Genomic DNA, 14960 nt, shown 5'->3' on the forward strand with positions numbered 1-14960 from the left:
CCAGCAGTGCTGGCTGTGGCCTCTGCAGGCCAGGCTTTGCCCTGGGATAGGGGGCTCCCGCTGGCGCCCCGATCGACATATGGCCCAGTGGCCATGTCCTCCTCAGTGGCTCACTCTGGGGTCCAAGGAGATGGAGCTGCAGGGAGGTGAGTGGAGCAAGTGAGGGGACCCGCTGTCAGGCAGCTGCCAGGTTGCCAGGGCCATGTGGAGCCCTAAAAGGAAGCAGCCCGAGGGTCAGGGCGGCGGGGAGCCAGAGACAGAGCAGACGTCCCTGCAGAGCCGCGTCCACGAGCGGTCAGAGAATGATGGGCCTGCGTGAGCGGCCCTGGGTGATTCCTCCAAGGGCCTTTCTCCCCGGTGTCTCAGCCCCGGCCTAGCCTGCACCTCCTGCTCTAAACCACCCCCATCCAAATGCCTTCCCTTGAGGTGGCTCAGCGTTAATTCCATCCTGGGTGTCCCCGTAAGGTGATTGGTGGTGACTCCCGGAAGGCAGTGATCAGTCAGCCACGTCTGTGAAGGCGGGGAAAGGGGTGTGTCTGCCAGCCCTGCTGTAGGAGAATCAAAAGCTTCACCTACGAAAGCTTCACCTAGTTCACGCGGAGATGAGACAGGTCGTCAACTCCAGGACCAGGTGCTAATAGGCCATGGGGTCCATCCTGTTATTATTCTGAATGGCCAGCGGGAGTCCGGGAGTCCTTGAGTCCGCTTGGACTGAGGTGACCGTGAACAGGTGGACAGCGCGGGCTGCAGGCCGGCCAGGCCGGGGCTGGGCTCCTCCCGGCAGGAGCCGCTCTGGACAGCAGCTGCCGGGTGCCGGGGCGGCTTTCCTTGCTGCTGGGCTGGTCTCCCGGGCCCTCCTACTGCCGCTGGCCCTTCGCGCTGCTCCCACCACGCAGCCTGCTGGAGCCGCCCGGCTGTCCGCTCCCCCTCCCTTCCTTTCCCGAGAGCATGGTGACCATCTGTCCTGGGTTTCCTAGGAGAGGCCCATTTTATCATTTCCTCAGTTAAGGTGATTTTATTTATTTATTTTTTTAAGACTCTTTTTTTTTTTTTTTTTTTTGATGTGGACCATTTTTAAAGTCTATTGAATTTGTTACAATATTGCTTCTGTTTTATGTTTTTTGGTTTTTTGACCGGGAGGCATGTGGGATCTTAGCTCCCTGACCAGGGAGACCAGGGAGGGATCGAACCCACATCCCCTGCGCTGGAAGGCAGAGTCTCAACCACTGAACCACCACGGAAGTCCAGGTGGTTTGAAAATGCATTTAAGATTTAGTAAGAATTTTCAGCTAAGTACACTTACATATCAGGAAATATATGGCAGACTGTCCTGGTTTCTGCCTCATTCCACACCTAGAGGTGATCTCTGAGCTGCTCACCTGCCCCCAGACCCAACCTTGACCTTGTTGAATTTGCTGCCTCACAGAGGCTTTCCTTGACTGTTTGCTCTAAACAGCCCCTCCCATCACCTCTATCGCACCACCATCCACTGTGTGAAAAGATTGGTCCATTTGTGTATTTTGGACGGCACCACCCAACATGAACCCCTGGAGAGCAGGCACTTTGCTCAGCCCATCACCACATATCCCCCGCCCCTGGACCAGTGCTGGGCGCACGCCAAGCACCAGATGTTCCTAAGCTTGTTGGGTTTTCCCCGTTCTAGCACTGGCATCTTCTGGCCCATTGCTCTCAGCCAGAAACCTGTGCAGCCTGGGCCCCCTTGTTGGAAGCATTCTAAGTCAGTGGCTGATGAGTCTGTGGTTCCCCCGTCTAAAGGGTCACTACAAGAAAGAGGCACTGACCATAGCTCTCCATCCGTATGGCAGGTGGACCCAGAGGGCCTGGGGCACCAGAGGCTGTCTGCCTTTCTACCGGAGGGCTGGCCCCTCCTCCTAGATGGCCTCGAGGCCAGAAGACTTGGAGAACGGTGCCCCTTCCCATGTCCATGCCCCATGTCCCCACACAGACAGCAGCAGTCCCATTTGGCCCTAGGCCCTCTCCCAGGCTTGGGCTGAGCCGGGTCCCCTCAGGGGTGCTCTCGAGGGACCAGGCCTCGGCTTCCTGGGTCAGAAAGTTCTCAGGATGGGACAGGTCAAAGCCGGCTCCAGGCTTCTCCTGGAATTTCCCGTTTCCTGGAAGGAGGGTGAGGTCATGTTCCTTTTCACTTTAACGGGATAATGGGGCCCAGCCTGGGGTGCTGTCTGGATTTCTGGGTGTTCAGAGGTCTGGTCACCAGGAGAGCTGGATACCCTTTTTGCAGGTGTCCCCAGACCAGCCATCCCGCCCAGTTGATTCTCTCCCTCGGTGCCTCAGCTTTGCTGTAAGGCTTCTCCTCTCCCCGCTGCCAGGAGACGTGGCTCTGGGGCACGCCCCCGCCATGGAGCCTGATCTGCGCCTTGCGCGCGGTGTGGTTGTGCCCTGCGCGTCTCTCCAGCCCGGATTCCAGTCTCCTCTCGGGCACCGCAGTCACCCACGCCTCTGCGGGACCTTGGCATCCCTTCCAGCTCCAGCAGGGGAGCCGGCACGCCTCGGGCTCCGTAAGGGTTTGCTCCACTCCACTCTGCAGCTCCGTGACTTTTCCCAACAATGTGCCCCCAATCCTTTCACCTGGGCCTGTTCCCCTCCACTTTAGGAAGGGTATACCCTGGGGCTTCTCATCCCAGACCCTGTGATTAGAAGGTCGGGCTTCAGAGCTGACATCTGGTGAAAATCACCTGAGGCTGATGACCAAATGTGGTCAGTAGGACCCTGCCAACCCAGCATACCCTCAGCCTCCATCATGGAAAGCCGAGCGGGGCAGATGGAGTCCTAGCCCTCTGAACCCCCACTCTGCTGGGGTGCACGTTGGCCGTCGTGGTGCTTGCTCCCCCCAAAGCTGCCCTGGTCGCCACTGAAACCTTCTCTCTTACCAGGCTAGAGGGTGTGTGTGTGTGTGTGTGTGTGTGTGTGTGTGTGTGTGTGTGTGTGTGTGTGTTGGTGGGGGTCACTCTCTGGCCCTGCACCCCCAGGTCTGACCCAGCGCCCGCCCATCAGATGGCTCCCGGCACCTAGCCCCGTTTGGTTAGGAAGGGGCTCCCTAACCGTGTCACAGGGTAGCATGGAAGGGGTGACACCCCTGTGGCCAGAGGAGGCCCAGCTGCCGCCCTGGGCCCTTGCGATCTCGCCAAGATTTGATCTGAGCTGGAGCCCCCTCTTGGAGAATGAAAGAAACAGAACCGACACAGTTTGCTCAAGTGACATATTTCAATATAATCTCTAAAACTCTATGAATTGAACAGATAAAATACCTCTGGGCTATTTTGTTACAAAATATTTGCCATTTGGATTAGTTGCTGGGTGCAGCCGCCCTGCCTTTCTTTCCCTAGAGAGGCTGCTCTCTGACGGGGGAAGGGTGTATGCAGGGGGAGGGGTGCAGCAAGGATGTATGTACAGCAGGACACGGGGACAGACGGACCGACGGTTATGGGGAAACCTACTGGCACAAAGAGACGTCTGGCAGGCGGGTGGGGGGGACAGGTGGGGCGGCGGCCAGGGGCCTGGGGCTGGTCACGTGGGTGCCTTTGCACATAGGCAGCCAGGTTTCCAGGACGAGCTCCAGCTCTGGAGGTGGGCTGGCCCCAAAGTGGGTGGGAGAGCTAGTTTCACCTCCCGCTCCTGATTCTGGAGTTGGGGCCAAATGGATAAAACCGGGAGGGGGCCCGGTCCCCAAAGTAAGGCCTCGAGTGTCGATATCGCGGGGCCACCTTGGGGTCCTTGCGCGTGTGCCCAGGAGGCCGTGTCAGCACCCCACCGCCCCCCTGGCCTGGGGGTGAGCGGGAGGCCCGCGAGCATTTCCAGCTGGGCCCTCCGGGGGGATGGAGGCCCTGACGTGGCCGCAGCCACGGGGAGGACACGAGGCTTGTCACAGCTGTCTGGGGGCTCGGCTCTGGGGACGGGCACGGAGACGGGTCCCAGCCTCAGCCTGCTGGCCGGCCAGGGGAGGGAAGTTACCGAGGCCGGGAACCCTTGCTTCCCCGACCGCGAGGAGGCCCCGCCGCACCCTGCCCCAGGCCTTCGGGGATTCAAACCCCTCACAGCTCAGAACTCGCCCCACATGCTGCTGACCCCGGGCTGGTGTGCTTCCTCGGCCAGGACTCCAGTGCCGCCGGCGGGGCCCAAGGCAGCCACCGCAGTGACCGGGGCCGGTGGGGAGCCCTACCCAGGGGAGGGCACGGAGATACCGGAGCTTCCGGGCCCGCAGAGAGACGCTCCACGTACGTGCCAGCCCTGAGGCGCCTGCTGGTCCCAACCTGGGAAGTCTGGGCGTCAGCAGCGTGGGAGGGGGGCACCGTGTGAGCAGGTGACAGGGGCCCAGTGGCTGGGACTGTGCCCCCATGGCTCCCACCCCATAAACATATCTAGCCACTCGTCACTCCTCTTGCTTCTGAACCCACGCCCCTGCCGCCCAGGCCTCGGGCACTGGGTGTGTGAACCGTGCGCCCCATCGGTCAGCCGCTCTGCCCTGAAAGGCTCTGATCAGAGCGACCGTGTGACAGAAAAGACACAGGAGAGGGGCCGGGACAACAAGGACGGGGGCAGGGCCGGGGAGAGGAGACAGCAAGTGGTCACACGTTATGGACACCCGGCTGACGGAGACAGGGCCAGAATACACTCGCTAGGGGACAGCATAATGACGCCTGGTGATCACACACATACACACGCAACTAGGTCACCTGGGATCTCTGAGAGCAGGGGGAGTCCGTGCCTCCTAGCGGCCCAGGGGCCCGCAGCTGGGCTGTGGGGTAGGGGTCGGGGAGGAGCAAATGCACTCTGGATCAGTATTCACCTCCACCTCTCGGGATGTCTTGGACCTGGGCTCCGAGAGGGAGGGGACCTTAACGAAGGACAGCAGTGAGCTGTCGGCTCAGGACCAGAGGAGGGGCCAGCCTGGCTCGGGACCGACAGTCCCTGGAAGGGTACCCCCCGGGGTCTTTGAGGCGGGGCTGCCTGAGCCCTGTGGGGCTGCACAGAGGTTGGCTCTGATTCTGCTGGGCTCTGGGTTGGTCAGCGAGCCCTCCTGGCTCTCCTTGGCGATTTTGAAGGTGCAGGGACTCTTCCCCCTGCTGCAGGCGGGCCTGCTGCCTTCTGGGGTACGGGGGGCGGGGCTTAAAGGGCTCGTTGGGGACGGCAGCGGGGGACACGCCAGGCCTCTGGAGCACCTGCCGCTCCCGCCCACTTCTGCGTCCACGTCCCTCGTGGAGGCCACGGAAGTCATTCAGGAGGGGGCCTGGCCCTGGGCCGGAATCCTGCCTCTGCTGGCTACATTCGCCCCTGGGCCCACCCCTGCCCCTCCCCGTTTCTGCTCCGATACTGGGAGGACCTGGATCTCCTATGTATGTGTTCATACCCTGGGCGCACTTTGCACTGGCTGGGTATGACTTAGGGCTAGAGAACAAGAAACTCCTTAAAAGGTGCGTTTCGTAGATACGTGACCTCCTGATTCCCTGGTTCTGTTGAACTGACCAAGAGAGAGCTGAGACGGGTGCCCCCTCCCCTCCCCCCCTTTCCCAAAGCTCTCCTGAAGTCTCGGCAGCCCCGGGCAGGCAGCGCCCCAGCCCCTGAGAAAGCAGGAGAGGCCCTGGGAGGAGGGGAGTCTGTGGCCAGGACAGCCAACATCCCTGGGCGCAGAGGAGTCGCCTCCTGAGACTGCCGGGCTTGGCGGGGCAGGGGGCAGCAGAGGGAGCCCCCTTCTCATGCCTCCCCCTGACCTGGCCGCTCCAGGGATCCAGGGCTGACTGTCCCCCACCCAGCGTGGCACCCAGCGCTGGGGCGGTGAGCCAGACCACCTTCTGTCTAAGGCTTGGGTGCTGGCCACCCAGCCCTCAACGCCTGGCAGACTTGGCCTGGAAGCCGGATAGGCCCTCAGTCCCTGTTCCAAGTGGCCAGAGTAATGGTGGGGGGAGAGGAGGCCTGGCCGTGCCGGGCTGTGTTGGGCCCCAGGAGGGTGAGGGGTGTCTGCAGATTTGGGGGGAGGGTCGCTCAACTGAGCAAGGGAAGCTTGGGCCAAGCAAACCAGGTGCCAGGGACTGGGATTCTCTCTCTGAAACGACAGTGGTGAGTGGCCAGGAAGGCAGCGCGCCGGGCGTGGGGAGCAGCGGGGGCCCCGACGCAGCCCCCCGGACAGCAGCGTAGCGGGCGTGGCCGAGTCTACACCAGGCTCCTGGCGCCGCTGGAGCAGCGCCGGTGCAGCAGGGAGCCAGGCGGGCAGAACTGGTGCGGGTGGTTGTAGGGGGGCGGGGCGGGGGGCAGGGGCGGCTGGTGGGCCGCCTTGACGGGGGAGCCCGGGCCGCCCCGGGGCGCGGAGCTGCAGGAGTCGGACGAGGACGAGGCGTAGCAGGAGAGGGCCTGGCTCAGCAGGGGCTCCATGCGGGCCAAGCAGGGCTGGTCCAGGACGATGACCTTGACAATCTGCTGGCACTGCACCAGGGTCCCGGGGGCCGTGGGCGGCGGTGGTGGCAGCAGAGGGGGCTGCGCCCTCAAGGGGCTAGGCTGCAGGTCTGGCGCTGGTGCTCCCCTCTCGGCCCCCAGCCCGGAGTTGTGCTGGGACGTTTGAAGCCTGTTGTGAATTGACACCTAGTTTAGAAACAGCCAGAGAAGCGTGAAATGTTACAAGACTAAGTCCCAGCTGCTAGGACTGGCCACCCTGGGCCTCCCTTCCCCCCCTTCCCCGGCCCCTGTGCCCACCAGGGGCTCGCAGCCCTCACCTCGGCCCGCTCCCCATCTCTCCGCCACCCAGAGGGCACCCAGCTGCCAGGCAGAGGCGCTGAGCCTGGGTGGAGTCCGGAGACGCTGTGCTCTACCCCGGCCTGAGCGGCCTGGCTCCTTCTGTGGGATGGGCGGCTGGACCGATGGACTCAGGTCCTGCTGGGTGGCCCTGGGCCCCGGGTGGGCGCCCACCCGCCTTCCCACCAAACTCGAGCTGGAAAAGCAGGGGGATCTGCCTGCGCCCTGCCTCCCAGGGGTGTGTGGCGGACACAGGGACAGAGGAGTCAGGTGGCTTGGAGCTTTGCAAGCCCCTAACCCTCCCACCAGCTTTTTAAAGGGAGGCCTTCTCATCACTGTGAATCACAAAGGTGTCCAAATCCTGGAATGCCAGGGACCCCGAGGGGTGATCTGGACCTGCCCCATCCTCCCAGACTCCCCAGGGCCGTGCCCACACATTTGAGAGCGGCCAAGGCCAGAGCCAGGTCCCCAGCTGCCCTTTTGGCCCAACCTGGGCCCTGGAGAAATCTGTCCCGCTGCAGGAGGGGGAACCCAGAAAGGGCTCTAATCTTTCCGCCTTGGGTGGGGCATGAGGGGGTGGCCCATGGAGGGCACTGGGAACTAGCCTGGCCTCCTCTTGCTAGCAGGGGAGGTGGAAGAAATAGGAGGATTCTGGAAGGAGAGGGGTTTCATTCCTCATCCCTCAGGCTCACCAGCCTGTAGATATGGCACACGATCCCCTTCCGACACCTGGGCCCTTCAGGGAGTGTCTGAGAGCCTTCTCTCTGAGGATGTCCTTGGGTACCACCACCCAGGCCCGCTGCTCAGTGCACGGGGGGCGGAAACCGAGGCTGCAGGGGAGGGGATCCTCTGGCCAGGTCTAGACCAGGAGGGCCCTGCCCTAAACTATCTCAGAGCCCTAAGCCAGCAGATCCTGACCCTATTTACTGGCAAAAGGTGCAATTTCAGGGACGCCCCCTCCTGGGTCCGGGCACTGCCCTGGTGGGCTGCTGGGCTCTCCAGCCCCGTTCCTCTGCCCTTGGGTTTTCACAAGCCCCCACCGCCAAGCTCCACAGGCTGCAGGCTCCACTCTCCATTCTCAACCTCCAGCCTCAGCAGTGTGTTCTAAGCCTGAGCTTCCCCCGCCTCCCAATCAATCAAAGGAGCCCCGGAGCCCCTCAGTGCCCTGCCAAGCCCTGGGGTGGGCCGAGAGCAGGGCTGCGTCCACCTCCCTCTCGGGGAGCCCTCTGTGGTCCTCGCTGGGACAGAAGGCTTCTGTCCACTGCTGCTGGGGAGGGGTGGGTGCGGCTCCTTTCCCCACCTGCTTGTCTTCCGAGTTATCCCCTGGGAGAAAGTGGCCTGAGACCGCGGGGCAGGTCTTCTGCTCTCCGCCCCCACACTTTACAGCTGCCCTTCCCCAGCCACCCCAGTCCAGACCCTCCGAGCCCCCCTGTGGCCGCAGCCCCGGCCTCACCCTGCACCTCCTCTTTGCCTCCCCTTCCCCTCTCCCCCTCCACTGTCTGCACCTCCCTCTGGTCAGTAAGTGAAAAGCAGGAAGTGACAGCAAAACATTCCCTCATTCTGACCCCCTTCTCACCTCCCTGCTGATGAAAGAAGAGAGAGAGAGAGGGAGGGAGAGAGAGAGAGAGAAGATGGAACATGATAGCAGGGCTGACAGCTCAGACAAGCTGGGAAGCGCCTGCCAGCGGGGGTGGCCAGGCAAGGACAGAGCGGGTGGAGGACGCGGGAGCTCAGGGTCCAGCTGCGAGGCCGGCGGGGACGCCGCCTCTGTGCAGGGGAGCAGAGGCTGGCAGAGCCCTGGGACTAGCCGGGGTGGCAGCCTTGCAGATAGCCACGTGGCCCTCGGGGCCGGGGAGCAGGGGATGATGGCCCCCAGATCGTGGTCCTCCCTGGGCAGGGGGCGCTAAGCCGCAGGCGGGGCTGGTAGAACAAACCGAAGGGCTGGTAACTCCGTGCGTTTATCTGCAAGGCTGGAGAACGGGCAGCTGCAGGATGATGGGCGGAGGAGGGGCAGTGGGGGCTTGTCAGCTGCTGGGGCGGGAAGCTCCTCCCTGTGAAGGCGCCTCCTCCAGACACAGGTGTGTGTGTGTGTCGGGGGGAGAGAGGAGAAGCTGGGGTTTCCTGGGGTGTCCTGGGGCTTCCCCAAGCTGAGTCAGGCTGGGGGCAGGGCTCCTCCCTCAGAGCCCGAAGTTGGGGCTCCTCCAGCTTGGAGTGAGGGTCTGTGTGAGCAGTGAGGGTCCCTGGAGGCCTGGCAGAAAGGAGTGAGGGGCTCACCAGGGTCCGAGGGGAGCCAGTGGGGAGGGCTGGGGCCCAGCAGGCTTGCAGGGCGACTGCGTGCCCCGTCCCAGGTGGCCGCCAGGGGCCTGGCAGGCACCAGCTGCTGCTACTACTTCTCCAGCCCCCTCCCTCCGATGTGGACCGTCTTCAGATGCAGCAGCCACCCGTGCCCCTCCCGGAGAAGCCCTAAGACAACCCCCTCCCCACCTCGCCTCACTTCCTCCTCCACATCCCACCCTGTGGCCGGCTTTCCAGATGGACCACTGTTCTGGGCGGAAACTGTACCCTCCCAGCCGCCTCCACTTTCCCCAGAGGCATCCAGGAGGGCAGGGTCTGCCCCGCCATGCTCACTCGGGCAACAGACCTAAGGGGGGATTCTCGAAGGGGCCAGGCTCCCTGCTACAGAGGCTGGCAAGATGTGGAGGAGGGAACCTTGGTCTCTGATATGGGAGCATCAGGACCACGGCAGTGTGCGGGGCGGTGGATTCGGGGGACTGCGGGAGGGATGCGATGGGGGTGTTGGGGGCTTTATCTGCACGCATTAGTCTGGGAGCTCGGCCTGGGGGGCTCGGCGGGGAGGGCGGGCTGGGGAACGGGAGGGGGCACTGTGGCTTGATGAGGTGCTGGAAGAGTGGTATTACCCATGCTAGCAGTAACTTTTAATTGTATCTCTTGAAATTGGTAAAATGGTGAGTCGGGCTGGGGAGGCATTGATTAAAACCTGAGAAGAGAAACAACAGAGACAGTGAGAAGAGGGCAGGGGGCACAGACTCACTCACCTGGGCAACCAGGCCTCCACTCACCTCCGCCGTGCTCTCCGCCGCCTTCTCCGCCGGTGCCGCTTCCCTTTTGGCTTTGGAAGCAAAGAGCACAGGGCTCACTCTCCACCTGGCCCTGTCCCCACACAGAGCCCCGTCCCCGCACAGAGCCCTGGCCCCGCACAAAGCCCTGTCTCCACCGCCCCGCAGCCCCCAGCCAAGCCTCCCTGCAATTCAGTGCAGCGGCCGGAGACTCCAGGGCCCCCACCACTCCCGGGGCAGTGGACTGGGCGTCTGAGCCCAGCTCTGCCACGTACTAGCTGTGTGACCTTGGGCAAGACGCTACACCTCTCTGGGCCCTCGTGGACTAGAAGGTCTCTGACGTTTTTCCTTTCTGGGTATTGTGGAGTCTCCTTTACCCACAGTCAGAGCGCCCCATACGGACTGCACAGGTCGGTTGTGAGGAGGCCTTGGTTCTTGGTCCCCAGAGCAAAAGGGGCTCCTCTGTGTCTGTGGCGCAGGCTCCGAGAGGGAGGGGCCACATTCCTTTCCTGTTCCTGCTACTTAGCTGAGTGGTGATTCAACGAGCCACAGGGCAGGACCTGGCACAAGTAGCTGAGAATGGCTCTGACTGCTACCAGGGCTTCCTGATGGGCCTGGCACAGCACCAGGGACCCTGCAGACACCCGGGGACAGCTTGATGATTTTTTCTGGCTCAGTCACCCGACTCCCACCCCTACCCCCAGCAGACACCCCAGAGCCCTCGGCTGGGGCCCCTCTGATTTCTCACACCCCCGGGGAGGGTGCTAGTTCCCTTGCTGTGCACATCCCTCTGCTTTCCGTAGCACAAGAGGAAGCTGGGGAGGGAACGGATGGACAAGGCCCCGGAGATACACATCAGGGCCTGGCCAGGGGCTGCAGCTTCCCAAAGAGGCAGGCTGGGCTGCAGAGAGTGGAGTGGGGCGGGGTGTCTGGGAATCAATCACGGCTGAGGTTTGACTCTATTACACAGTTGTGAAAACAAGCGTGTACTCTGACCTTGTAGAAATAAAGGGCCAGGACTTCCCTGCTGGCGCAGTGGTTAAGAATCCATCTGCCAATGCAGGGGACACGGGTTCGAGCCCTGGTCCAGGAAGATCCCACATGCCACGGAGCAACTAAGCCCATGTGCCACAACTACTGAAGCCTGCGCACCTAGAGCCCGTGCTCAGCAACAAGAGAAGCGACCACAATGAGAAGCCTGCGCACTGCAACGAAGAGTAGCCCCCGCTTGCCGCAACTAGAGAAAGCCCTCGTGCAGCAACAAAGACCCAACACAGCCAAAAATAAATAAATAATATAAATTTATAAAAAAAAAAGAAAGAAAGAAATGAAGGGCCAGCTGAAAACCAGGGCGGGTGGAGAATTATGAACGCGTGGTGGCAGGTCAGACGCATACACAGAGGAGACACCACAGTGAGGGTCTCCATGAGCTAAAAGAGCCCCGAGTCTTGCTTGGAAAACAAATCTCCTCTCCCAGCTGGTGTGACCAGTCCTGTGAGGCTGATACAGCGTCTCGGCGCCACGGCCGTAACCAGAGGTTTGGAACCAGCATGGAGCCTACTGGAGTGTCTCAGCTCAAGCTGACGTCTTGCTGGGACCCTGGCTTTCCAGGGCTTAGCACAAGGCACACGGCAGGCACTCAGTAAGTGTTCATTAAATGTAGGAATAAATGACTGAATTAATTAGTGAACAGTTCTGGATGGTTCGCTGGGGTTTGCTGGGATGGGATTTAATTCTCACGCCACCTCTCCTAATTCTTTTCTATTTGGGGCAGATGGAGCAGGGATGGGTGTGTGAGGGGTGGAGGCAACTCTTCCTGTCTCCCTGCAGGTTGGGGGGAGGGGGGAAGGGGAGGGGGAAAGGTAGGAGGGGGCAGTGGGAGGCAGGGGGCGGGTCTAGAGAACGTGGCCAAAGGTGATACAAAATCTGAAGCTGGCTTGACTTGTCTGGAGTGAAAATTCAACTTGAAGAAATCATTTGAGAAATTGGGTTTGAGGGTTCATCTGGGTTTCGGGGTGCTGACTCGGGCCTGGGATTAGAGAGTGATGCTGGCTCATTAGGGAAAGGTCTTGATGGGGCAGATCAAGATTTCCAGACCCCTCTGGCCACCTGCCTTCTCACCTGCTCCCAGCCACAGACACGGCATTTTCTTCTCACGTGGTTTCGCTTTCCCACACCCCTAACCCCCGGTGTGCGGGGGGAACAAGCGGGCACTGGGGCAGGATGTCGGAGCCCTGAGCCTGATGCCTCCAGGGGGAACAGTGACCTTTGTAAGTGGGCACGTTTCTCTCTCACCTTCCCCCTCAGTCTCACTGCTAAAGCCCCAGCAGGTGAGGCCATGGAAACGAGCCTTTCCCTCACCCGAATCCCCAGGACCCCAAGGGCAGGGGCGCTGAGTGGCCTCCACGTGGGCCAGGGCCGCAGGTCTGGAACTCACCTGTGGGCGATCCCTGCTTCGACTGTGGGTCCACCTGGGCTCCCCCGGCCTTGAAGGAGAGAGTCTTCGCTCCTTGCTGCTTCTCCAGCTCCCCTGGGGAATGGAGAGGCTCGTGAATGGAGAGAAACCCTGACCTCTAGCACACAGAGGGGAGAGGAGAAATGAGAGGAGAGCAGGAGGAGGAGGAGGAGGAGGAAGAGGGGCTCCCAAACACACGGCACCCGCTTCATGTCAGCTTCAATGCCGGGGCTGGCAGCCCGTTCTGGCAGCCAGAGAGCAGGTGGAAGAGGTTGATAAGAGGGAGGCAACAGCCTGGGTCTGCATCCTGGCTCTGATGCTGCCTGGCTGTGTGGCTTCAGGCAGGTTACTTATCCTCTCTGTGCCTCCCTTAAGGGGACTGCAGTGCCCACTTCAGAGTGTCATTAAGAGCATCACAGGAGGGGACTTCCCTGGTGGCGCAGTGGTTAAGAATCCGCCTGCCAATGCAGGGGACACGGGTTCGAGCCCTGGTCCGGGAAGATCCCACATGCTGCGGAGCAGCTAAGTCCGTGCGCCACCAACTACTGAGCCTGTATGCTGCAACTACTGAGCCTGTATGCTGCAACTACTGAAGCCTGTGTGCTGAGAGCCTGTGCTCCGCAATGAGAAGCCCGTGCACCACAACGAAGAGTAGCCCCCCACTCGCCGCAGCTAGAGAAAGCCCATGCGTAGCAACGAAGACCCAAGAGAGAAAAAAAAAAAAAGATAAATAAATAAATAAATTTATTAAAAAAAAAAAAAAGAGGATCACAGGAGGAAAGACATTAAGGCACTTAGAACAAGGTCTGGATGTTGCAAGGGCTCAGTAAATACCAGCTCCTGTGACGACATCAAAGGCTCACTTGGTGTAGCAGCCTCAGCACCGCCGGTGCCGTCAGGCCAGCTGGCTGAGCTCCCCCGACGAGGAGGTCCCAGCCGCCCGAGGCCCCGGCAGAGGTCTGTCTGGCTACTCGGCTTTAATTCCTCTCTCTAGACTGTCAACCTGTTCCTTCCTGTCTGTTCTCGGTGGTGCTGGAGAACGGCCAGTGACCCTCCTTGGAGATTTGACAGCTGTTATTAAATCTCTCCTCCCTTCCTCTTTTCCAGGAGACATCACTCAAGTTCCTTGTATTAAAGCTACTCTCTTGGGTCCCATTTTCTGCCTGTCTAGTTGTCTATAATCCGGGGGCACCGGCCTGCAAACCCCAAACCAGAACCATTTGTGCCGATTGCCTGAGTCACACCATCAAGCAATACTCAATATTTTTACTGAAGTGAGAGTGGCTCTCTCTCCCCAGAGGGACCGTCTTGGCTTTGGAGAAGTTAGCGCTGTAATTACAAGCAAGGCATCCGAGGAACCTGGGTGCCAGTCTTGTTCTGTCACTGACTGCGTGAATTTGGACAACTTCCTTAAGTTCTGTTAGACTCAGTTTCCTTATTTGCAACATGAAGATAATACTTCTCACCTCCTGGAAAGATGTAGCAGCAATTCATACAATAGGCTCGGCTTTCAGCCCAGTGCGGGCATGTAGTAAGTGCTCGAGAAACGGGAGCTGTGGCTACTTTCTCCTGTTTTCTACTTCCTTTTTCCCTGCCTCTCTGAGCAGCCCTTCCTCTTTCCTCAGCTTTCTTCCCTTTTTCTCCATCTGAAGAACAGGAGCAGACATGAGCCTGGTCCCTGCTCTCCTGCCCTCAGCACACGGATCTTGGCGATATCTCCTCCTTAGTACTGGGAGGGGCAGGACCTGCTGCTCCCAGGCTGATGGGGAAAAGGACTTCTGGCGGCCATGCTGGCGCCCACCCGTGGGTGCTGTGCTCCGCGGCTGTGCGGACCCATCTAGGACATACTGACAAGAGGGTGTGTCTCTGAGAATGTTCTAGATCAACAGCCAAGGTGGCATTGAAAAGAGTCTGTCTGTTACACCCCTGAACTCACGTCGCCAACGGAGAGGAGAAAGGGAATTTACACCCTCCCTGTACCAGGCGATACTGAGTTAGTTTCACAGTCTGGTCTGGTGAGGTTTTTTGGGTCTTTATAAATTTATTTATTTAATTTACTTATTTTTGGCTGCGTTGGGTCTTCGTTGCTGTGTGCAGGCTTCCTCTAGTTGCAGCGAGTGGGAGCTACTCTTCGTTGTGGTGCATGGGTTTCTCATTGCGGTGGCTTCTCTTGTTGCGGAGCACCGGCTCTAGGCGTGCGGGCTTCAGTAGTTGTGGCTCACGGGCTCAGTAGTTGTGGCTCACAGGCTCTAGAGGGCAGACTCAGTAGTTGTGGTGCGTGGGCTCAGTAGTTGTGGCTCGCGGGCTCTAGAGCGCAGGCTCAGTAGTTGTGGCGCGTGGGCTCAGTAGTTGTGGTTCACGGGCTCTAGAGCACAGGCTCAGTCGTTGTGGCGCAAGGGCTTAGTTGCTCCGCGGCATGTGGGATCTTCCCAGACCAGGGTTCAAACCCATGTCCCCTGCATTGGCAGGCGGATTATTAACCACTGTGCCACCAGGGAAGTCCCTGGTGAGTTTTTGTTTTAACCTGATTTCGTTGTTTCCTTAGGAAATTATAAACAGAAGCTATCCCCTCATTTTCAGGGTGGAAAGTACGTGAACCTTAGAATCAGACTTCACTGCAGCTGCCAGATCCTCCACTTCTAATCTGCACCTTAGACGCATCCCTT

General features: G+C 60.3%; 1 protein-coding gene across 7 annotated transcripts in view; it reads right to left on the reverse strand.

Moving 5' to 3' along the window:
- Positions 1 to 3247: 3247 nt before the first annotated feature.
- IQSEC3 (IQ motif and Sec7 domain ArfGEF 3) overlaps positions 3248 to 14960 on the reverse strand; it is a 100465-nt gene continuing 88752 nt past the window's right edge. For 2 of the 7 annotated variants that reach the window (XM_036865964.1, XM_036865971.1), the window contains 3 exons: positions 12277 to 12369; positions 9819 to 9892; positions 3248 to 6612 (listed from right to left, as the gene is read on the reverse strand). In XM_036865964.1, coding sequence (XP_036721859.1) covers positions 6187 to 6612; positions 9819 to 9892; positions 12277 to 12369 — 593 coding nt within the window. In that variant the 3' untranslated portion in view covers positions 3248 to 6186. Of the gene's footprint in view, positions 6613 to 9680; positions 9761 to 9818; positions 9893 to 12276; positions 12370 to 14960 lie in introns of all 7 variants that reach the window. The other 5 variants (XM_036865967.1, XM_036865968.1, XM_036865965.1 and 2 more) reach the window with 5 other exon arrangements.

Source organism: Balaenoptera musculus, chromosome 10, assembly GCF_009873245.2.
Source record: "Balaenoptera musculus isolate JJ_BM4_2016_0621 chromosome 10, mBalMus1.pri.v3, whole genome shotgun sequence".
NCBI classification, from domain to species: domain Eukaryota; kingdom Metazoa; phylum Chordata; class Mammalia; order Artiodactyla; family Balaenopteridae; genus Balaenoptera; species Balaenoptera musculus.